Source organism: Prunus dulcis, chromosome 2, assembly GCF_902201215.1.
Source record: "Prunus dulcis chromosome 2, ALMONDv2, whole genome shotgun sequence".
Classification (NCBI taxonomy): domain Eukaryota; kingdom Viridiplantae; phylum Streptophyta; class Magnoliopsida; order Rosales; family Rosaceae; genus Prunus; species Prunus dulcis.
The window spans coordinates 14,841,548-14,864,850 of NC_047651.1; the positions used below are offsets into that span (position 1 = coordinate 14,841,548).

A 23,303-nucleotide genomic window follows, 5' to 3' on the forward strand; every position below is an offset into this window, starting at 1 on the left:
CAAACCACTATACTAGTGGGTCATTTGCTATAAATAGAAATTTTAAAAGTAATGTCGCATGGCTATACTCTAAGTATAATAGTTTAATGGTATAGCTGAGCGGCTATTCAAAATTTTAATTTTAATTCTTAAGTATAGTATAGCCTCGAGGCTGTATTGTTTTTAACTTTTATTTTTAAGTATAGCGGCGCGACTATTTATTTTAAATGGATTCGAATATTTAAATAGTATAGCTACTTAACTAAACTATTTTTAAAATTTTATTTTTAAGTATAGCCGCCCGGCTATACCGTTTAAATATATCCGAATGTTTAAATCGTATAGCAGCATGGCTATACCATTTTTTAATTTTTATTTTTATGTATAGCCGCACGGCTATACCATGTAATTTTTAAGAAAAATTAGGTTTTAGACATAATTAACTTTATTAATTAGTTTGTAAGATATTGAATATTTTGATTTTAGTTTTAATACCTAGGAAAAAACTACTATTTTGGATTAGCTCAAAGAGAGGCCCAGATTCGTTGGGCCAGGTAAAAAATAACAACTGATAAGACAATTCTACCATTCTTCTTAAACTGTATTTGACAGTTAAGCACAATGGCACATGTAGTAATTTTAGGGTTGTTGGATGTCCTTTTGGTAAAATTAGGTGGCTTTGGTTTTATATTAATTAAGCAAAATTAATTATCTTTCTTCCAAATTAGTTAAGTTTTTTATGGGTTAAAACTAAAGAGCCCTAATTTTTAAGCGTATAGCCGCGCGGCTATACTTTTTGAATATATTCTAATATTTAAATAGTATGGCCGCGCGGCTATACTATTTTTTATTTTTAGTATAGCCACACAGTATAGATTCAAATGTTTAAATAGTATAGTCGGACAGCTATACGATTTTTAAAATTTTTATTTTTAAGTATAGCCGCCGGCTATACTATTTTTTTATTTTGAAGTATAGGATAGCTGTGTGTTTAAATATATCTAAATATTTAAATGATATAGCCGTGTGGATATACTATTTTTTTTTATAAAGTATAGCCGCGAGGCTATACTAATTTTTAATTTATTTTTAAGTGTAGGACAGTCAGGCGTGTATACTTTATATATATATATATATACTTTTTAAATGTATATATGTATAGTCTCAATTCCTCTCCCACCTTATTATCTTCTCTCTTCGCTTTCTCCTAAACGACATGTTCACCTCATCACTGCAACGACAACGACGACAATTCCTCCCTCTACCAAGTCCACAAATTCCAGCTCAAGATCGCTCACTTAGGATAGATGTGAATGATTTTCCATTTTGGGGGGATTGGAGCATCTACAATCATACTCCCTATTTTTCAATTAAAATTCAGCTAAAAACACACAAAAGCTATTATATGAGTTCTCTATAAAATTTGAACTTCAATCGTACTCTCTCGTTTGGAGTTATAAATACTATGATTTATTTTTAATTCAATATAATTGGTTCATCTCTGTAAAAAACAATATAAAAAGATAGTATTAATTAAAAGTTAAAAATATGCATGGAACAAAGCAGTATTAAAGTATAGGGAGCCACTAGGAGTCCTTAGAGAGCCCATTGTGGATGCTCTTAGGAGGGATTAATTATAAAGTGTTGCTATAATTTAAATCTGAAGTGCCCAAGGCCCATCTTTTGATAATTAAATATTAAATATTATTTATATAATATTTAGCATTTGAAGCCCAATTGACTTCTACTTTGCTCAACTTCCAATTACTAAGTGTGGGACTAGCACACTTATAAAGACTTCACTTTTTCTTATTTCTACCAGTGTGGAACAAAAGTCCGTGAACTTCATTTAAACTTCCAACAATTCTTGAAACATATGCTTTAAATATAAGTAGTTATCCAATCCAACACTAAACGAGACCTAACAACTAGTTCAAACCTCAACTAATTAAATATATAGTTTAATTGGACATTATTTTTTTCCACCATTCAAATTTTCTTGTCGACTTCTAGAATCAAATTGAAAAATTATTACATTTTATAAATTACTCTTAGTATTACTTAAGAGTGACACTTTGGTAGCATAAACATATTATATCAATTCATAGTGACACTTTGGTTCAATCATTTTTTTTCATAAGCAAACGGTCTAAGGATTCTTTTTGGTCAACCCGCAATTGAAATGAAGGTCAGACCAACATGTTATTTCTAAAAATTTTAAATAAAAAAAAATTGGCCGGTTAAACCCTGTTTAGTTCTCCGATTGAATTCCTGATAAACCCAAGTGGCTAAGGCTGTGTAATTACAAGCCTCAAACTCGGAGCGAGCGCGCCAGCCATGGCCATCCTCGCTCTCCCTCTAGTCATCTCCTTTCTCAAGCCCCACACTTCCCGCCTCTTTCTCCTCCGCTCCGGCAAGCCCAATCCTACCCATCTCTGCAACCCACTCGGCTACTGCCGCCGCTTCACCAAAACCAGCGTCTCTGCAATTAGCACCTCTGCTGCTCCACAGCATGACTCTTCTACGAACCCAATTAGTGTTCCCCAGAAAACCTCTGTCCTCACTTTCCAACAAGCCATTCAACGCCTCCAGGTCTCACTCTTCAACCAAAACTCGTTGCATTTTACTCTGCATTGATACTTTCTGTATATTCGTATACGTATGTGTTTTTGTGTGTGTAATTCCTTGATTCTTATGTTGGTAAACTTAGTTTTTCTCATATTTTCATATTCCATTGATGCCATCTATTTTTATGTCATAGGAATATTGGGCTTCGGTTGGATGTGCCATAATGCAATGTAGCAACACAGAGGTAATGATTAGTGTTTTTGCTCCTTTTTTCTTTTCTTTTGAGGGTATGTGCAATAACTTCTTTTGGACAGCGAGGAAAAGTCCGTGGTATCCATTATTTGTTGGAGAAACTTGTGCTGCAAAACATAATTTAATGTGCTAAATAAAACACATCTACATGTTGCCCTTATAGTTGTTTAGATGGTTTTAGGCATTAAGCATCTTAGTTTCTTTGCTTATCCAAAATTGATGTCCATTGCATATTTGTCTTACTGTGGCTCTTTCTATTGATCAGGTTGGAGCTGGGACTATGAATCCCTTGACATTCTTAAGGGTTCTTGGTCCAGAACCGTGGCATGTTGCGTAAGTATGCGTAAGTTTGTAAATTTACTACAGTAATATATTCAGAGACAACATGTGAAGGGTTATCACTGGTTGTAGTCTATTTATTACATTGTCTTAAGTCTGCTGTTGCCCTTTACCAACTGTACCTTATAGATATAGAGTGTTATCTATCCACCCATATAAACCCTATGTTCAATCCAGGCCTTGTTCTTAACATTCCCCCCCGCTCAAACACGCAATGCCCTCGTCATGGTTGGACCCCTGCCTACCCATTCTATCGGTGGGGGATCAACTATTCATGTGGACCCCTCTCTTCAGACGATTGGCTCAATATTGGATAAGGAACTAGCCATGTTATGATATTAATGTCACAGGTTGGGAGCCTGCTAAGTGATGGGTGCCAACCCACCCATATAAACCCCATACTGAAGCCAATTCCTATCTGATGTTCTTGTCCATGTCATTTGTTCTTCTTTTGTATTACATTTTTTAATGACTACCACGTAGAGCAGCTGGTCCTTTAAGGTTCTTTATTGTGACTACCAATGTGGGCTTCTTAATGACAGGTATGTGGAGCCTAGTGTTCGACCAGATGATAGTCGTTATGGCGAAAACCCAAACAGGCTCCAGAAACACACTCAATTTCAGGTTAAGTTTGATTTTTTTAATTATTATTTATTATAAAAGCAAGTTATGCAATTTTGAATGACAAATGGTTCTACTCCTTTTGGTACAAATCTTTTAGATTACAAGTTCTTATGGACTTTGTCTTTATATCTATCTCAGGTTATATTGAAGCCTGACCCTGGAAACTCACAAGACCTTTTCATCCGCAGCTTATCAGCTTTAGGTAGTCAACAAGCATCTTTTTCTTTGAACCATGCAAATAAACCATGTATACATGTATATGCATTTGTGCAGACACACATCTGTAAGAAGTTTGTGCATTGTGAGTCCGTTCAAGTAATGGAAAGTGGCCTTGCATACTTGAGTATTTTCGCATATGCTCTAGGATATCTTACCATAAATTTCAACCTTCAGTTTTCCAGGTAGATAGTCAAAATGATTTAATATGCGTAGTGTGCTGAAAATAATGAGCACCATCCCAATCTGCACCTTCTGTTTACATGCACAGTTTATATATCTTTTAGGGGCTGCCCATTGCAGACCCCCTTTAACTTGGCTTGTGATATTTTTACTTCCTAACAAAAGGGAAACAGGAAAGAAAATTAACAGTCAGATTCAACAAAGAAAATGGAAGGAAACAGTTGTTGGATGTTGTGTCATTCATTGACAAGATGTGCAGATCATACTTACAGAAAAAGGAGAGGAAAGACTATAAAGATTTCATCCATATAAAAGAATTTATGGCATTTGTTTCCTGTTCAATTTCAACCATTCAAGTTCTGCCATTAGCATTTAATGTTTTATGCTTTACAGGTATCGATGTTTGTGCACATGATATACGATTTGTGGAGGACAACTGGGAGAGTCCGGTAGTATTCTGTTAATTGGTGCACTATCAATCTTTCATGTTAGTTCAATGCAGTTTTGATTTGAGATGCAATTTAACTCGTTGTTTAGATTTCCTTGCAATTGATTTAGTTATGAACAAAGGAGTACAACATCTGTACTGCTTTTATTATAAAAACCTTTGTGCATGAAATAGATCATCTAGCCGAAATGTGATCCACTTACTGATCATATTTGCTTTTAGGTGCTTGGAGCTTGGGGTTTGGGTTGGGAAATCTGGATGGATGGGATGGAGATTACTCAGTTCACCTACTTTCAGCAGGTTTCTTCTTTTACATTGCACTGAAATATGATATGCATAATATAGGTTTAGTTATTGACTCTCTCTCTCTCTCTCTCTCTCTCTCTCTCTCTCTCTATGCAGGCTGGAAGTCTTCACTTGTCGCCAGTATCTGTTGAAATCACTTATGGTCTTGAGCGTATCCTCATGTTGCTTCAGGTTAATTTTTATTGCTCATTTTCTTCTTCTTTCTTTTCTTATGTTCGCTTATGTTTTCCTGACTAATTTGCAGGGAGTTGATCATTTTAAGAAAATTCAATACGCTGATGGAATTACATATGGGGAGCTTTTCTTGGAGAATGAGTAACTACTTAAACTACCGATTACTTTTCTCTGTTGTTGAAATATACACATTCTTTTTCCATGAAAGGGTGTCTGTATAACAAGAGTTAATCAAAAGAATATGATGTATACTTCTTCGAAATTTTAACAGTCATATGCCTTATTTTCCCATCCCATTCTCCTTCTCTTGGTCTCTGTCATTTCAGTGTTCTCAAGATTGGACTTGTTTTATACTTTCTAGTAATGTAGAGTATAAAATATTACACCTTATATTTCTTTTCAGGAAGGAAATGAGTGCATATTATCTAGAGAATGCTGGGGTGCACCATGTTCAGAAGCATTTTGATCTTTTTGAGGAGGAAGCTCGCTCCTTGCTTTCTTCAGGCCTAGCAATACCTGCGTATGATGTGCTTGTTATTTCTCATGCTTGTTAGTTGTAGCTATTGATTTTTTGTTCATATTTCTTTAAAATTTCCCCTTTTACTTGCTAGGTATGATCAGCTTCTGAAAACATCTCACGCTTTTAATATCTTAGACTCTAGAGGCTTTGTTGGGGTAACAGAGCGTGCTCGGTACTTTGGGCGGATGCGTAGGTAAGGTTGCTTATTCCTTGGCACACCACTTCTCTAGGATTTATGCTCTGCACTTTTATGTCTATGCTTATTACCTTCTTTTAAAAAAATATTCTCTTATCAGTTTAGCTCGTCAGTGTGCACAACTTTGGTTAAAGAGCAGGGAATCTCTTGGATATCCACTGGGCGTGGTTTCTGAAACTGTTAGTCTTGTATGTCCTGAAGAGCTTGTGGAGGCAGCAGTTAAAAAGGTCAGCTTTTGTAAAGCCATTAAGGCTCACCCTGTGTTTTCTTTCACATGTTTTTATAAGAATACATATATGGGCTTATCTGGTAATGCACACACGCACGTTTATGTATTTAACTCTATGTATACGTTTGTACATGTGCGAACCACGTGCATCTAAATAGAGAGGAATAGTTTTTGTTACAGTGGGAAGGCGTGGAGATTTTATTGGACGAACTCAGATTTTGGTTTTCACTTGGGGTTTTATTCTTTTTTTGAATTTCTGGGATATTATGTTTTACATCTATTGTGGAAGAATGGAAAGCATCAGTTTCTTAAGAGTCTAATTAGGGCTTTGGATTTTAGAGGTTGAAAGAAAGTGCTTGGCTTCTAATGCTGTTTAGTCTTCATCCATGTAATACTGTGGTTTCCAGAATGGTTGTGCTTTAATAATTTTTTATTATATAAATTTATATAATTCTGTTTCTTGTAGGGAAAAATTGGTTTTGACCAGAAAAAAAAAAAATTAGTTGAATCGCAGTTTCTAGAAATTTGTGTGCTGCTCACCATTTCAGATGTTTTGGTTCATGTCAATTATTTATACATATGCCCACATCCGATATTTCTTGTTATTTAATGTGTTGTTTTGTTTGTTGGATTTTGCCTCAGGTGCATGATGATTCAAGGTTATTTGTTCTTGAAATTGGGACTGAAGAGCTGCCACCTCAAGATGTTGTTGATGCAAGCCAGCAAGTACAACTAATTTAATTTGAAGCAAATTTAATTTGTTTACATGGATTGTCCCCCTTTTTGAAATGTTATTAACATTCTGAAGGTTTATGTGCCTTTCCATATTTGGTTTTTCTCTGATTGTCCTGAGCTGGTCATTGCAGTTGAAAGATTTAATGGTTCAGTTACTAGCAAAGCAAAGACTGAGCCATGGTGACGTACAAGCTTTTGGCACACCTCGCCGACTGGTGGTAAGATTAGAAATTTTGTCTCCCTATGCATTGGCAATTTATTGATTTTATTTTTCTACTCAAGCATTTTCATGTTGAGGACGAACCTTTTATATCCTTTTGGGTGCATCAACATGATTGGCTGAACAGGATGTCCATTCTTCTATTTTCTTTCTTCCTTTTTCATTTTGAGTTGTTTAGGAATTTTCATTTTATCCTTTTGTTTGTGTTGAACTTCGATTGCATAATTCAAGCTGCACTCTTTTTGAGATACGTCCACAGTTTTATGGTTGTATATCGATTCTGTCGGGTTCTCTTTCTTCCTTATCCTATTTGTAATTTTTCTTTCACACAATGTCTATTTATTCTATTTTCTTACTTTTTCATTTTAAATTTTAGACAGTTTTAGTGGCTGTTTTCAGTTTATCCTTTTTTTGTGTTGAAATTCCATTGCGCATTTCAACCTTCTCTTTTTCGTGGATGCTTCCGCAATTTTATGATTGATATCAGCCCTGCCTGGTTCTCTTTCTTCCTTTTCCTTTTAAAGTTTATTATTATTTTTATTTTTATGAGAAATAAAATTTTGTGTTAATATAAGGAGCTTCCTTATAGTTTTTATCTTGCTTTGTTTCTTTTTTGTGTTAATCTTGTCTACTATGTAAGATTGCTTCTTCTATTCACAAATATGTTTCTTAATTACATAAAGCCAGACAGGAAAAAAGTAAGAGGGGAGTTTGTTCTTTTTCAGAACTGTGTTTTTCTTTGTTAATGCAAGCCTAAGATGGAAGATTTTATGCAATTATGAAAACCTCATGCATGAATCCGAACTAAAATTAAGTTGAAATTTGAGAATTTGTGGACATGCTGCTATGTTTTTATATATATTGTTATTTATAATTCTTAGACACTTTGAATGTTTACTTTCGCACGTCTAGGTTTCTGTTGAGAATCTCTGCACTAAACAAATGGAGAATGAGGTTGAGGTTCGAGGGCCTCCTGTTTCAAAATCTTTTGATGATCATGGAAATCCTACGAAGGTAATACCTGACTATCCATTCCTTTCTTCTCCTTGAAGGCTTGTGGCCTTTCTCAAATGTACCTATTTGGCTTGTCATGCTTATTGATGCCATTGCTTTTGCTTGCTAATGTGACATAAGGATTCTCCATGTCATGAATTTTTTAATTATAATTCATATGTAAAGGCATTTAGTGTTGAACCTGTTATTTTATGTCAGGCTGCCGAGGGTTTCTGCCGGAGATACTCTGCACAATTGAACTCGTTATATAGAAAGTCTGATGGTGAGTCTGGGCAGATGTACACATAAGTACATGTATTTTGGACCTGTTCTTTCATAATTTACATTTTGTTGCTGCTCTGTTGTAGTTGTGCTCACTTCATTAGGAGCTTGTTTTCCGCATTTCAGGGAAAACAGAATATGTCTATGCTCGTGTAATAGAATCCGCCAGATTTGCTTTGGAGGTTCAAATTCTTATCTTTTCCTATTGCTGCACAAATTGGATTTTCAGATTTCATGTCTTGCTTTATTATTATTATCTATTTTGTGTGTGGAAATTTCATTGTGATAGACAAGCTGATGCCCCTTGAGATTCTTGTGTTACTGTGCTGTGTGTTTATTGAAGTTATAACTTAATGAGTGTTAACTTTTTGAATTAATTAGCTAGTATATCATCGGCAAGTTTATTCTGTAAAATATTTGCATGTGATGACAAAAAGAAAAAGGAATAAGAAAAATCTGTTATTTGTCTTGAATGGGTTAGTTGCAATATTATTATTATTATTATTTTATTATTATTATTAATATTTTTATGTAGACATGATAACAGTATCATTCTAAAGCATTTTTGCATTTATCTTTCTCTAGTTGTCATCCTGTGTGCTACCATGCATGTTGGGTGAATGCCATCTATGATTGTGTACCCAAAAAAACACCATACTGTTTCTATGAATAAAACTCTGGTCCGTGAATGATTATGATTGCAACTGCTTCTGTACGTATTTATGAAGCCAAGAAGTGGATATGAGCTGAAAATTTGCTCTGTAGTTTCCCAAGTTTCTATGGGTTCGATAGCTAGTTACTCTGACATCTGGATCAGTGGTGGACAGCACACACTTTCAGTTACAGATTGTTACAATGGCTCCTAGACTGTTGTACTGTTTCCTTTATAAAAAATTGTGTATACCAAACTAACAATTTTTTTTTTGTTTTCTCTTGATTAGGTTTTGTCTGAGGATTTGCCTAATGCGATTGCAAAAATTTCATTTCCAAAGTCAATGCGCTGGAACTCTCAGGTAAAGTAAATTTGAATTGTATGCGGAATTTATATGGAAAATTTGCCCTGCATACCTTGCTTTATTGTCATTCTTATAAATGTACTTTTATATTGTGGTGCATGCAAATTCATACGGCCATACCTGTCATTGTGATTTCATGTATTTATGCATACTATTATAGGAAGGGGTTTATGTATCTGCACATTCTCTTAATCCCAAAAGATCACATCTCAACATTAAGGAGCATAACTATATCAGGACATTTTTATCTTTTGATATGATTTCATAAATTGTAAAACTGCTCTATTATCTCACCCAAACTACCCACTAGCCCAAAACTCTCAGACTTCTCTTACACTTTATTTGTTTTAGTATTATTAAGAGGAGCGAGCCAATATGTGCAGAGCATTTGTATGGCTTCTAGTATGAAAATATCTGAATTGAAGTCTATATGATAAAAATACCGTTTAGCTGATTTGTTATTTGTGTGCTTCTTGTTATGTATCTAGGTTATGTTTAGCAGACCTATTCGTTGGATTTTGGCACTGCATGGAGATGTAGTTGTGCCCTTTACTTTTGCTGAAGTTTTGAGGTAATAATGATTAGTTGCATTTCTCTCTGAAATCTGATTGTATAGTTGAGTTGTCACTTACATGGCTTGGCTTAGCTGGACTTGTTTTGGATTACATGTGTAACTGTTGCAGCAATAGATTTTCCTTGAGTATTGTATACTTATGTGAAATTCATTTGTAAAAGCTTACATGAAATTTGTGTGTCCAGTCAATGGAGGATATTTGCTGCCAATAAGGTTGTTTTGGAAGATTTGTGTGGTAGTATTGAAATACAATTCTGTATATATGTATATGCATATCTACCAACTGTTTGTCAATGTCCATTTATTGTAATTTGATAAGTCCTGTTTGATGTCAATCAGTGCTTGCTTTCTTATGTTTTCAATTTATGTATTTTACTAATAATACATTCCCAAATCTGCATTTTGCATAATTATACCATTGTAATTTTTCTTAATAGGACAGTGTTATTTTGGCTGTTTTAATTCTTTTAATTATTTTTTTTTTTTTTTTTACAGTGGAAACCTGTCTTATGGTCTTCGTAACACTTCTTCAGCTACTGTCGTGGTATGTGGTGAACTTACAGTTTCTATCGTGTCCATTTCCACAATAATTGTCTTCAACTTTACTGTTGGAGTGGATTGTTGTCTGATTTACATATTATGACACCTATATATGAATTTTGAGAATAGTTCTCCATTTACCTTTAAACAGATTGATCTAACAATGCCTGCTTTTCAGTATAATTTTTTAGAATGAATTTCAGTAGCATTTATATCCTTGTCAAAGGACGCAAAGTTTAATATATGCTTTACAAATGACACATTTCATTAAAGACTAATTTTTTATGCAAAGGAAAAGCACAGTGGTAGTTTAAAAAAAAAAAAAGTGATTCTTGGTTTTTTTCCTTTGGAAAGTTCTCTGTTCTTTTTCCTTTTCCTTCCTTTACCATTCTCTCGCTCTATAATTAAGTACACGATGATCCACTGTCAATTTTCCCCTAGTTTTCATGGAATTTTGTTCTACATATAATGCTGTTAACTTAAAGATTGTTGTTTTAAGCGTTTGACTTTAGATTAACCTTTTCAATCATGGGCTCTTATTTAAGTTTATAAGTGACCACCAACAGTCAATTTCTTTTCCGGTTCAGGTTTCTGGTGTACCTTGTCTTTTGGTCATTATAAACAAATGTTGATTCTCATAAAAGATAAAAATAAAAAATTCTCTTTATATTCCTCGTTGATTGATTGTATCTCAACATTGTACATTGTTCTTGTTATTGCTTTCAAGGGAATGTGGTTTTGCAGTATACCAATTTATATTTGAAAGTCTTCCCGCTGGACTTCTAAGTACTTCTGTGTTACTGCATTACAGTGTTTTTTCTCATTATTCTCTCTGTATAAGATGCACGAGTACCTGTAATTATATAGCTCCAGGAACTGTCACAGGTTGAAAGTGCTGAATCCTATGCCGGTGCAATGAGGAATGCTGGGATCAATATTGAAATGGAGGTATCAATATCATATGATAATTTGATACCTTTTTTCTTCTTTGGAATAGCTTAATTACTGAAACAAGTACTCTACTTGCAGGAACGTAAGAAAACAGTATTGGAGGGCTCTAATGCATTAGCCAGAAGTGTAAACGGACAAGTGTTTATTCAGGAAGGCTTACTCAATGAGGTTGGTAAACTGTTGTCTTTGGTGGTCAAGGATAAAAATGTTTTTTTTTAAAACTATCTGCCAACATAATATTATAGGTTGTAAATCTCGTAGAGGCACCTGTACCGGTCCTTGGGGAGTTTAAAAGGTCTTTCTTAGAGCTTCCTAGTGATCTTCTGACTATGGTAAGCTGTTTAATCTTTGTGGACTACTTAGATATGGTCTTTTCACCTGACAGTATTTTGTTGTTTGATGCTTTTTAGCTGCATGCCATGTATCGATGAATTTAAAGTTTCTGATTTGAGTTTTTGTTTGTTCAGATGTATAACTAATCTTTTCTTCCTTTGTGCATGCATGGCATGTCTTGGTAATTTGAAGATCAGTGGACTTTTTTTGGTGCGGAGATTTACTTTTAAAAAAAAAAAAACCTTTTATTTATTAGTTACGTTAGGCGTTGTTTAGGGAACTAAAGTACAATCATTTAGTATTTACCACCAGTTGTGACTTTACTACTGCATATAAGAAGAAAAATATTGAAATGGCGTGATTATAACTTGATTGTTTCGATAATTGAAATGGAGCAATCAAGAAGAAAGAATAGGCCTTATCGTGTTTAAATTTGGTAAAAATGCCATGCTTTCCTAAAAACACTTCCTGTTTCCACTAGTACAGGAGACCGCATCACAACTTTTCTCTTGGGTGACACTATCCTGCTAGGTTGAGCATGTACTGTTTTTGGAACAGCTAGTAGTTTATGCTACTTTGTAACTTAATCAGTGCCTCCCTCTCAGTTGGCAATCTACATTGGTGTGTAATGTTATCCCACACTGAAATGTTCTATCGTTGTCTGCTACGTGGGATTGGAATGTTCTGCAGTTGACACATTTCTCGCTGCAGTACTCTAACAGCAATATCATCCTTTAGTAAGTCACCAATTTTTCAATAGCTGAAGTTTTGACTGAGGTTGACAGCTTAGTAAGCATGTTTGCTACATGTAGATCCCAGCGTTTGGATGTTGGATAAGAACAATAAATATTAGGGCATCGTTTTACATGTTGGTTTGGAGCCATACAATTGCTCCAGCATGAAGTCTATGTAAAGCTTGTCAATATTTGGAAGGGGAAACAAGGTAGAATTCGGATGCTTGCCATGGGGAAAGCAAGGTGAAAATTGGCTAGAAAATGAACACTGGCCTCTGGCTCAATTAGATATCTGGTTGTGAAAATTTATCTCAGTTCTGGTGGGATTTTTTTCGATTTGATTGGATAGAATCAATTGTTGATGTTTGGTTCTTTTCCAGGAGATACTTTTCCATATCTAAATGGCAGGGATGATGTAAGATTTTGCTGTAATTTTAGAATTGTTTGTTTTTATTTACTGTTATGGGTGATCCATGCAGGTTATGCAGAAGCATCAGAAGTATATTGCTGTGAGGGATGAAAATGGAAGTCTTTTGCCATACTTCATTGCTGTGAGACATTCTTTACGGTCATATATGAGTTTTGACGTAATTTTTTGCTTCATAGTGGTGGTTAATATGTTCATAATTTGTTTGGTGATGGGGTTTAATTTTAGGTGGCAAATGGAGCAATTGATGAGACCGTGGTCAAAAAAGGAAATGAGGCTGTACTGAGGTAAGATCTGGATTGAATCCTGTTCTCCAAATAGTGCCTCGTATCAAATAGTGCAGGAGGGTAGATCTGGATAGAATCCTGTTCTCCTACACTTTCCAGATGTGGCTGCTCTCTGGATTATATGCTGGCAGATTCTCTTCTTCAATTCAAGTTCTTTGACTTTTATTGATCGTGAACAATGGGCTGAGCATTTCACTATCTATGCAGAGCTCGCTATGAAGATGCTAAATTCTTCTATGAAATGGATACACGGAAACAGTTTTCAGAATTTAGAAGTCTACTTAAAGGGATTCTTTTCCATGTAAGCCATTTTATTTTTAATTGTTTAGGAAGATATTATTTTTCCTTTTCATGTTGGTAAGAACAAGGAATGAGACAATTGCCAAACACCGTTGGCACAACAAAGAAAAAATAGGGCTTTAAAATTTTTTTATGAAAGATTCCTGATAGCAGCTCTTTTATTTTGACAATGTGAAACAAAATAGGAGAAGTTAGGAACAATGTTGGACAAGGTGCTGCGCATTCAGAATATGGTTAACAAACTAAGCTTGGCCCTTGGAATGGATGACAACACAAATAAAACTGTCCAGAGTGCTGCATCACTTGCTATGGCAGATCTGGCTACAGCAGTTGTCACAGAATTTACTTCCCTTTCAGGAGTAATGGCTCGTCATTATGCTCTTAGAGATGGCTATTCAGAGCAGGTATTGGTATCTTATGTTAGTTATTTTTGTTCTGTGTATTTTTTCACTCGAGTCTCTTGTGGGAATGCTAGTAAACACACTGTAGTTCTCGCTCAGAATTAACCTTGCTTCTTACACCTCCCCTCTCTCCTCACTCCCCACGCTTGTTTTTCATATGTTGCAGGTTGCAGAGGCTTTGTTTGAGATCATGCTTCCGAGATTTTCTGGAGATATACTTCCTAAAACTGATGCAGGCATAGTTCTGTCCATTGCTGACAGGTGATGCTGATAACTGATGTAATAGGTTCACTTTGTTTTGCATTGAGGCATCAGTTTGTCGATAGTCTACACACACAAATATATACTAGGAAGTAGGGTATAGTGCATGGATTATTTGTTTTTGCTGGAGGATGATTAAATGTGGAGACAGGTGAAGTTATTAGTGTTAAATTGTTAATATTCAATATCCTTTTCTTCATTCTATTTATGTATGCTTAAAAAAGCACAAAGAAGTTAGGATTTCTTTTAACTCCCTCATTTATGCAGAGAGTAAGTTGTTTTTGCATATGGTATGGGTTTACCCCACCATATCCTTTCAGGTTAAGTTGCTTGATTGCACGCTTACTCTTTTAAAGTTGAACTCTACTTGCAAATTGCTTGACTTGATTTGTCTTATGCAGATTAGATAGCCTTGTCGGCTTATTTTCTGCTGGTTGTCAGCCCAGTTCTGCTAATGACCCATTTGGCCTGAGACGAATCTCTTATGGTCTTGTAAGTTCTATGGTCATTCTGATGCTTTGAGGCTCAGCTAACTAAGCTAAAACAAAGTAATTTTTTCTTCTCTAGGTCCAGGTGTTGGTGGAACAAGATAAGCATCTGGACTTACGACAAGCATTGGAACTTGCTGCAGATGTCCAACCCCTTAAAGTAGATCCAAGTACTGTAAATGATGTATGAACAAAAGTCCTTAGTTTCTAAATAAGATTGGCAATTAGATTTTTGTTTTGCCCATAATCACCACTTCAAATCAAAATATCAGTTCCCATGAGTCACGATGTAACCTACCATCTAGAAGTCATTTTACAGCACTAAAGTCATTGGCATCAACTGATAATGATTGCATCTTTTTCTTTGTCCCTGTACTTAGGCACATCAATTTGTGACAAGGAGATTAGAGCAATATCTGGTATGTGTAACTTCAACATGATAAAGTTCATCAACTAGAAACTCTTATTATTCTTCCTATTCTTTTATTCCTACAGATTTATTTAATTTGTTTATCTGTTCATTTTTATGGGTAACCTATAAGTGGATGAATTGTCCACTCAGAAACCATGTTTAATCCATGGATAGATAGAACTGATCTTTGAATACCAGGCCACAAGTAAAGAGTGCCTTTTGTTTATACACTACATCATACATCTGTATGCTAGCATGGTACTGGACCATCATTGTTGAATAAATTGTACAAAATGGCATTGCAGAAGTCACTGAATGAAAAAGGCAGTGCTAACATTCCTGATTAAAAAAGAAGAATGTGTGTGTCAAGTCTCGCTACATTAGCCTTTTGTTTTCTTCATTTTATATTCCATTATATGATTTTTATTTATTTTTTTCCATTTGCCTATTATAGTTTAAACCCGATTATCTTTTATTCTGATGTATGCTTTTGTTGGGCTACTTGCATGTTCCTTGATTTTAACACATTGGTTGTATCATGTTTACAGGTTGATAAGGGAATAAGTTCAGAAGTGGTTCGTTCTGTCCTTGCAGAGCGTGCAAACTTGCCTTGCCTGGCAGCAAGGTCTGCATGTAAAGTAAGTTGCTTCATTTATTACTGCTGATCCTGCTGCGAAGTGTTGTATGAATATGTTGACAATGCTTTTAGATTTCTGTGAGAAATAATTACTCGTTTGTTTGACGATGCTCCATAATCATATACTTATAATATCACGACATCTGAATTGCAGATGGAAGCCTTGTCGAAAGGCTCGCTTTTCCCAAAGGTTGTTGAAGCATATTCTCGTCCGACAAGAATAGTCCGAGGAAAGGATGTAGACCCTCATATTGAGGTACACTTTCTCTTTAATGAAGATACTTTCTGTCTTCAGGGCCTGAAATTGTTTGGTTGCTTGGTAGCCTATCCATTTCCTTGGAAAAGGTCTTAGTTTTCATTAAATTCATGCACAACAATATAAGTGAAAGTAGATCAGGTGAAACATTATAACCCTAGCAACCATAAATATCAAATGGGGACAGGCAAAGCAATGAACCCTCTGAGCTTTTGATCCCTCTACTTTGCTGCGACCAACTATCTTCCACCTTATGTTAATTACTATAGTAATATGACTCCAAAAACTAGGTCCAAACTGTGATGTGGCAGTGAGGTTTGTTATTTCCATGTCCAAGGTGGGTGTCACATCCTTCTCTCCCTTGCCAAGGTAGTGCATAGAAACAAATACTAAATCCCTTGCTTGTGCTCTACTCTTAAAAAATGTAGAACATAAGTATTTTCACTTTTGCAGTTTGATAAGTAGACAAGAATTTAATTTCGATATAAGGGATAAATGAAAAGGTGGGGTGTGTTTACATATAAGATGGCACAATGGAAAGATAAACAGGTCATTAAAACAGAAACAAACAGAGGTGTAATTAATCTTTTTATTCAAGTAGTTATAGCTGCTGTATGGTTTTCCTTTATGCGTTTATGATTGCTCTGCAAAGTCCAGTCTTTCAATATTATCACGACCAATATAACGGCACGTTCTTGTAATTTTTTTGTCTGAGCACGTTTTTGTACTTGTTAGGTGGACGAGGCAGCTTTTGAGACAGACGAAGAGAAAGCTTTATGGAGTTCTTTCTTGTCAGTTAGAAACAAAATATGTCATGGTACTTCTATCTTTCTCCAATAGATTTCCAATCTGTTTTAGAGTTGAGTATAACTTTGGTAGCATATCAAGTAACTTTGAACTCCTTTTCTCTGGCTCCTAGGTATTGAGATTGATGAGTTTGTTGAAATATCATCACAACTACTACAACCCCTTGAAGATTTCTTTAATCATGTGTTTGTAATGGTGGTATGCTTCCTTTACCATTTTCTTGTACAACTTGTATTTTCACAGCTAGTACCATATGTTACTCGTATGCATGCCTAACGAAAAGAAAGACTAGATTACACAACATATCCATGCGCAGTCATGAGAAAGAGTAAATTAGACAAACATCCCTTCAGGTCAATGCATCTTGACTTAAACCTTGCACTTCCAGAAATTACAAGCTGACTGCTTGAGGTTTGGTTTTGGTTACATAAACAATCCCTTTAGTAGTTTAATTAATCACACACTGATTCTAGAAAGAAAGATTATATTTCGTTTCCAAAAGTACCATGAGACGAAAACAAAAGCAATGTTTTGTTTACTTAATGCGCAGGAAGAAGAAAGAGTCCGCAAGAACAGGCTTGCTTTGCTGAAGAAAATTTCTGACCTTCCAAGTGGAATAGCAGACCTCTCGATTTTGCCTGGATTTTAAGTTTTGTCTTGATTGTAGTCATTATAGCAAAGGAATATCATTTTTTTTGCAGAAGAGAATAATACGAGGGAGAGGAGGAGAACGAACAGTGTCATGGGTGTATTTGGCTTCCAGCTTGTGATGTTAGTTTGCATAATTTCAGAGTTATATTTATCAAATATCAAGGCTTGTTAAAGACATGTTTTTAGTGTAAATTGAATGAGTTGGAAATTCATTGTAAAGAACAGAAAAGAAGTGTTACATGGCAAATCCATAAATATTGAGTAGCTGTAATTCTATGACATTATAAATGGCGTTAATTTGACAGATCATTTTTTTCTTCTTTTTTCGTTTTCCCCATACGCATTAGTGTCTTATGCAACTAGTAATAGGACAATGGTCTGTGTAAAAAGTTCTGGGATGGAAGACTGTACCCTCTTGAATTTTAAACAATGTCTAAATGTGTTGGTTTTTTGCTTTCGGTGCCAATTTCTTCGTAAAAAATCTCCACAAAAGTATGGATTGAATACACCCTCATCCTATGTGTTTTAATTCCTTTGTATTCGAATATTACAATTGTGTTACCAAAAAAAAGTAATTTTGAGTTCATCAATAACGGGTTAGCTCTTCCAGTTCACAATTAAATCAACAACATCTCAGTCTAAAGAAGAGATCATATGGTCATATTATTAGAAATTTAGAAGTTATAGACTGGAGATGTTTTGTCATTGCTATTAATCACGAAGGCAGACAAGAAATTGACAACTTATCCATGCGCTAAAAAGAAAGACAGAGACAACGACAACTTCGTACATAAAACCCCAATAATACAATTTCACCCCCACAGAATGGCCCAGATGATGCCACGTTACTGCCACATTAGACATTCTTGATAAGCCCTAAATACTTCTATCCTCCTAATGGCAGACTTGTAGATGTCCAAACAAATCCCAAAACCGAAAACTAAAATAAAAATAGACATGAAACTTATCCTTATGTTCACATTTTGGGATTGGACTTGGGCTGCATTTGGTTCATGAGAAAGGAGGTTTGGAGATGGTAAATTAATTATTTTCTCATGTTTGGTAATTTTTGTTAAGATTTTAGAGGGACGGACCCTTGACCCACCACTAGCAACATCGATATTGTCCCCAACTTAACCACATGTTTAGCAGGTGTGAGATTTTATACAAAAGGCCTCGATATTATTAGGAGTGGAACAATTTATTATATGAGACTTTCTATTTTGTTAAGTTTCCGATGTGGGACTCGTGCGTTCTTCAACACTCCTCCTCACGTGGGACCACTTTTTATTAGGCCACACGTGCAACCAATTCCACATCGGTCACTTTTATTATTATTATTATTATTATTATTATTTTAAAATTTGGGGTTTGTTTGATTTGGGTTTTATCGGGAGCAGTCAACCAACCTGGCTCTGATACCATGTTAAGATTTTAGAGGGACGGACCCTTAGCCCACCACTAGCAACATCGATATTGTCCCTAACTTAACCACCTGTTTAGCAAGTGTGAGGTTTTATACAAAAGGCCTCGATGTTATTAGGAGTGGAATCATTTATTATATGAGACTTTCTATTTTGTTAAGTTTCCGACGTGGGACTCATGTATTCTTCAACAATTTCAAGCATGGAAAATGGTTGTCTAGCATATGAGAAAGTAGGGGGTGAAACCTCCCCTTTGAGCAGGGCCGTCCCTGAGATTTTGAGGGTCCTGTGCGAACTTAAATTGGGGCTTCACATAATCTAATACGAAAATACTATAAATAAAAATTTGCCATAACTTAATGCCATAAAAGAAAAATTATAACTAAAAGTCATGAATAAATATGTAATGACAATCAGAAATCAAATTCATAAAAATTTAAATGTTTCTATTTGAAAAAATTAAATGTTTGGTACAAAAATAAGCTCATTGTGCCCCTACAAGGTCCTTGCTACCTCCAATAAGCAATTCGTGTTTAGGGCTCTTTAGTTTTAACCCATAAAAAACTTAACTAATTTGGAAGAAAGATAATTAATTTTGCTTAATTAATATAAAACCAAAGCCACCTAATTTTACCAAAAGGACATCCAACAACCCTAAAATTACTACATGTGCTATTGTGCTTAACTGTCAAATACAGTTTATTTAATTATAAACCAAAACTTAAAACTGTCAAAACGACATAACATTCCCACAAAACACAACACAAAACGACACTACTCAAATTTAATCACTTCAAAAACTGGTTTCGCGCGACCTTTCATATCCCACTGCAAACCTACAAACTATTCTCCAAAAACGAAGCCGATGAGCAGCAACGGGGACGACCAGAAACAAAGACGACGAGCAACGGCGACGACGACCAACGACGACGAGCAACGACCACCGACGACGACCGAAGCTAAACCGTAAGAAAATGAATCAGTACTCTCTTCGATTTTAGGTTTTACACCGACGACGGTTTCAGTACTGTTTTTGCCTTTTGATTTCTGGTTGTTTGTAGCAAATTTTGACCAGAAACTGCAGTTTCTGGTTCCATAATTCAATTTCAGAGTGCTTTTTGCTAGGGTTTATGGGAATGTTATAACTGCTCATGAAGTTAAATGTGTTTTGATATTAGTTTCAGTACTGTTTTTGCCTTTTGATTTCTGGTTGTTTGTAGCAAATTTTGACCAGAAACTGCAATGCAGTTTCTGGTTCCATAATTCAATTTCAGAGTGCTTTTTGCTAGGGTTTATGGGAATGTTATAACTGCTCATGAAGTTAAACGTGTTTTGATATTAGTTTCAGTACTGTTTTTGCCTTTTGATTTCTGGTTGTTTGTAGCAGATTTTGACCAGAAACTGCAATGCAGTTTCTGGTTCCATAATTCAATTTCAGAGTGCTTTTTGCTAGGGTTTATGGGAATGTTATAACTGCTCATGAAGTTAAATGTGTTTTGATATTAGTTTCAGTACTGTTTTTGCCTTTTGGTTTCTTTTCACATCAAATTTTGAGCAGCAGTTTCTGGTTGTTTGTTGCAGATTTTGACCACAAACTGCAGTGCATATCACAAAATGGAACAAGAAATGTCACCACAAAAGAATGAAGCTGAAAACCAACCAAAGCGCAGAATCAAAACGATGGCTCAAAAGACACATTTAAGTTTAAAACACATTTAAGTTCATGAGCAGTTACAACATTCCCACAGACATGCAAAAAATATTAATAAAATCGAATTATGAAACAAGAAACTGCAATGCAGTTTCTGCTAAAAATTGCAACAAATGAAAATCTGCAATACATTACAGTAACCATACCTTGATTTCCATTCTTTCCCGAAGCACAGAGAAGCTTCCCCTTGTACTTGCTCTTCAAAAACGTAGCATCAATGAACAACAAGGGTATGCAATATTGAAATCCAGCAATGCAACCGCCAAAAGACACAAAAAATCGTCGAAAGCGATTAATTCCAGCTTCACAATCAAGAGTGCAGAGAGAACCAGTGTTAGTTTCCTTTACGGCGTCCGCATACCACACTAACTCGTTGAAGGACTTCGACTCATCACCGTGAACGTCCAATTTAGCTAACTGTTTGCCAAACCATGTGTGGTAGTATGAAATGTCTATACCATAATAATCTTTGAACTCGTGTATAATCTCAACTGGCTTCAGCTCTGGTTTTGCACGAATTCTGTCCACAATGAGGGAGGACACCACACGAGACCTCATCATCTTACTCTTTGATTCCCGTATCCGACCCGCACATGTATGAACATTATTTAACGTCCGAATTACAAAACTGCCAGTAGCTTCACAACGAGAAGCATAAACACGCCAGCTGCAACCCTCCAATTTCTTATTCGAACAAACAGCAACCACCCGCTTCTTGTCATTGCCGGCATATAAAAAATTAAATCCTACTTCAAGAGCGTACTTGCACAATTTCAACCGGAACTCCTCTGCACCACCATCAAACTTCTGCCCCACATGATGTATGTATGTCTCCCACTCATTCGACAACAAAGGCTTAGCACTTGCTCTCTTCGACCTGCCCAAAAACTCGTTTCTGTCTTCGACAGTACTAGAACACGACGACTCGCCCTTTTCACATGCTATCAACTCCTTATTTACACAAAAATCACCACTATATTCATTGATCCCGCATAAATCCTTCACTAAAATATCAACAGTCTTCTCATTTGATATCAACAAAAATGTCCTCATCAAGTCCAAATCGCTATCCGTTTCTAGAAAACAACTCGGATAACCGGGCACCGAATACCGTAATGTGAAACAACCCAACTGCAAACCCCTAAACCTCAGACACAAAGTCTTCAAAATATCAACCATGGATGACTCTGATGAAACTGAAAACATGATGGTTTCCGACTTATATGTGCACTTGGCAATGACACACACCTCCATTAGCCTTGAAAATGCAAACAAAACAACAAACAAAAACAGAAAACAATTAAAATCACTAAATAATGTACATGAGCAGTTGTAACATTCCAATAGAAATCCAAATATTAGTATGAAATCGAATTATGAAACAAGAAACTGCACTACAGTTTATAGTCAAAAAATGAAATAACAGAAACAACATTGCACTTTATGTGATAACATACCCTTAAATTTGAATAGAAACCAAAAGAAAACCATGTTCAAAGTACTAAAACTTAGATAAAAACACATTTAACTCCATGAGCAGTTGTAACATTGCCTTTATGAAACCAGAAACTGCAATGCAATGCAGTTTCTGCCAACACTCCAACAAACAGATGCAGTTTATAACAGAGGAGGCAAAACAAATCGAATAGAAACCAAAAGGAAACCACGTTAAAAGTACTAAAACTAATATCAAAACACATTTAACTCCATGAGCAGTTGTAACATTGCCTTTATGAAACCAGAAACTGCAATGCAGCTTCTGCCAACACTCCAACAAACAGATGCAGTTTATAACAGAGGAGGCAAAACAAATAGAATAGAAACCAAAAGGAAACCACGTTAAAAGTACTAAAACTAATATCAAAACACATTTAACTCCATGAGCAATTGTAACATTGCCTTTATGAAACCAGAAACTGCAATGCAGTTTCTGCCAACACTCCAACAAACAGATGCAGTTTATAACAGAGGAGGCAAAAAAAATCAAGCCACAAAACTGAGCCACAAGATCGCTCCACAAAATCGAGCCACAAAACTGAGCTCGAAAAACCCAAAACTGACAGATTCGGCATGATAATCGAACGAAAGATTATCCAATTAGAAGGAAACAAACAAACTGCACTGAATTTTGGAACAGGATGCGGCATGATAATCGAACGAAAAAGATTCGGCATGATAATCGAACAAAAAAACTGACAGATTCGGCATGATAATCGAACGAAAAAGGAAGAAATAAAAGGAAAACCAACCAGGAAATTGAGCTCCAACGGCGAGAATGAAAACGAAAACGAACGAAATCTGCCTGCCAAACGAACGAAATCGGCCTGCCAAACGAACGAAATTTGCCTGCCAAACGAACGAAATCTGCTGCCAAACAAACGAGGACGAAAACGAAATAGAGAAGAAAAGAACTCGCGCCTTGTTTAAACATTCAGGGGAAAAAGCGTCATTTACTTTGTAGGTTTACAAATGGGCCAGGCTTTTTAAGAAGAAGGGTAGAATTGTCTTATCAGTTGTTATTTTTTACCTGGCCCAACGAATCTGGGCCTCTCTTTGTGCTAATCCAAAATAGTAGTTTTTTCCTAGGTATTAAAACTAAAACCAAAATATCCAATATCTTACAAACTAATTAATAAAGTTAATTATGTCTAAAACCTAATTTTTCTTTGTGTTTAATAGGAAAAAATAATTGGCAATCACAAATTAAAGAGTAGTTGCACACAAATTCCTGAAATTTGAATTTGAGTGTTCTTTATGAATATAGGAATTAGGGTTTTCTCTTTTTGGTGTTGAAATTCTTGAAATTGAAAGAATAACTAAAATTGTCAA

At 35.5% G+C, this 23,303-nt stretch overlaps 2 protein-coding genes across 6 annotated transcripts; one reads left to right on the top strand and one right to left on the bottom strand.

Annotated features, from left to right (window-relative positions):
- The first annotated feature begins 2,227 nt into the window (after positions 1–2,227).
- LOC117619305 (glycine--tRNA ligase, chloroplastic/mitochondrial 2) lies at positions 2,228–17,643 on the top strand. Of its 5 annotated transcripts, XM_034349223.1 has the most exons (36): positions 2,228–2,571; positions 2,741–2,791; positions 3,065–3,132; positions 3,681–3,762; positions 3,901–3,964; positions 4,555–4,610; positions 4,832–4,909; positions 5,012–5,086; positions 5,160–5,230; positions 5,493–5,609; positions 5,701–5,802; positions 5,906–6,032; positions 6,677–6,760; positions 6,901–6,987; positions 7,902–8,003; positions 8,202–8,265; positions 8,391–8,446; positions 9,206–9,277; positions 9,769–9,851; positions 10,350–10,398; positions 11,280–11,342; positions 11,424–11,513; positions 11,591–11,677; positions 12,892–12,963; positions 13,068–13,126; positions 13,334–13,427; positions 13,612–13,830; positions 13,994–14,088; positions 14,490–14,580; positions 14,656–14,760; positions 14,957–14,995; positions 15,537–15,626; positions 15,780–15,881; positions 16,617–16,698; positions 16,801–16,886; positions 17,239–17,643. In XM_034349223.1, the coding sequence occupies exons 1-36, from the start codon at positions 2,317–2,319 to the stop codon at positions 17,335–17,337; spliced, it is 3,216 nt and encodes a 1,071-aa protein (XP_034205114.1). In that variant the 5' UTR covers positions 2,228–2,316; the 3' UTR covers positions 17,338–17,643. The 5 variants fall into 5 exon arrangements, 4 of the variants coding, with proteins under 4 accessions (XP_034205114.1, XP_034205115.1, XP_034205116.1 ...); XR_004584552.1 differs by lacking the exon at positions 14,490–14,580; XM_034349224.1 differs by lacking the exon at positions 11,591–11,677.
- A 1,963-nt stretch (positions 17,644–19,606) lies between these two features.
- Positions 19,607–21,728, bottom strand: LOC117618227. Its single transcript, XM_034347828.1, has 2 exons — positions 20,621–21,728; positions 19,607–19,722 (listed from the first exon to the last, which is right to left on the bottom strand). Exons 1-2 carry the CDS (start codon positions 21,726–21,728, stop codon positions 19,607–19,609), a joined length of 1,224 nt encoding a protein of 407 aa, XP_034203719.1.
- Positions 21,729–23,303: the final 1,575 nt, after the last annotated feature.

Coding starts and splice junctions, on each gene's coding strand:
- LOC117619305 (XM_034349223.1), top strand. CDS start 2,317: ATGGCCATCCTCGCTCTCCCTCTAGTCATCTCCTTTCTCAAGCCCCAC. Junction 5,087..5,159: donor GTATCCTCATGTTGCTTCAG/GTTAATTTTTAT, acceptor ACTAATTTGCAG/GGAGTTGATCATTTTAAGAA. Junction 14,996..15,536: donor GGAGATTAGAGCAATATCTG/GTATGTGTAACT, acceptor TCATGTTTACAG/GTTGATAAGGGAATAAGTTC.
- LOC117618227 (XM_034347828.1), bottom strand. CDS start 21,728: ATGGAGGTGTGTGTCATTGCCAAGTGCACATATAAGTCGGAAACCATC. Junction 19,723..20,620: donor GGGAAAGAATGGAAATCAAG/GTATGGTTACTG, acceptor CTTACGGTTTAG/CTTCGGTCGTCGTCGGTGGT.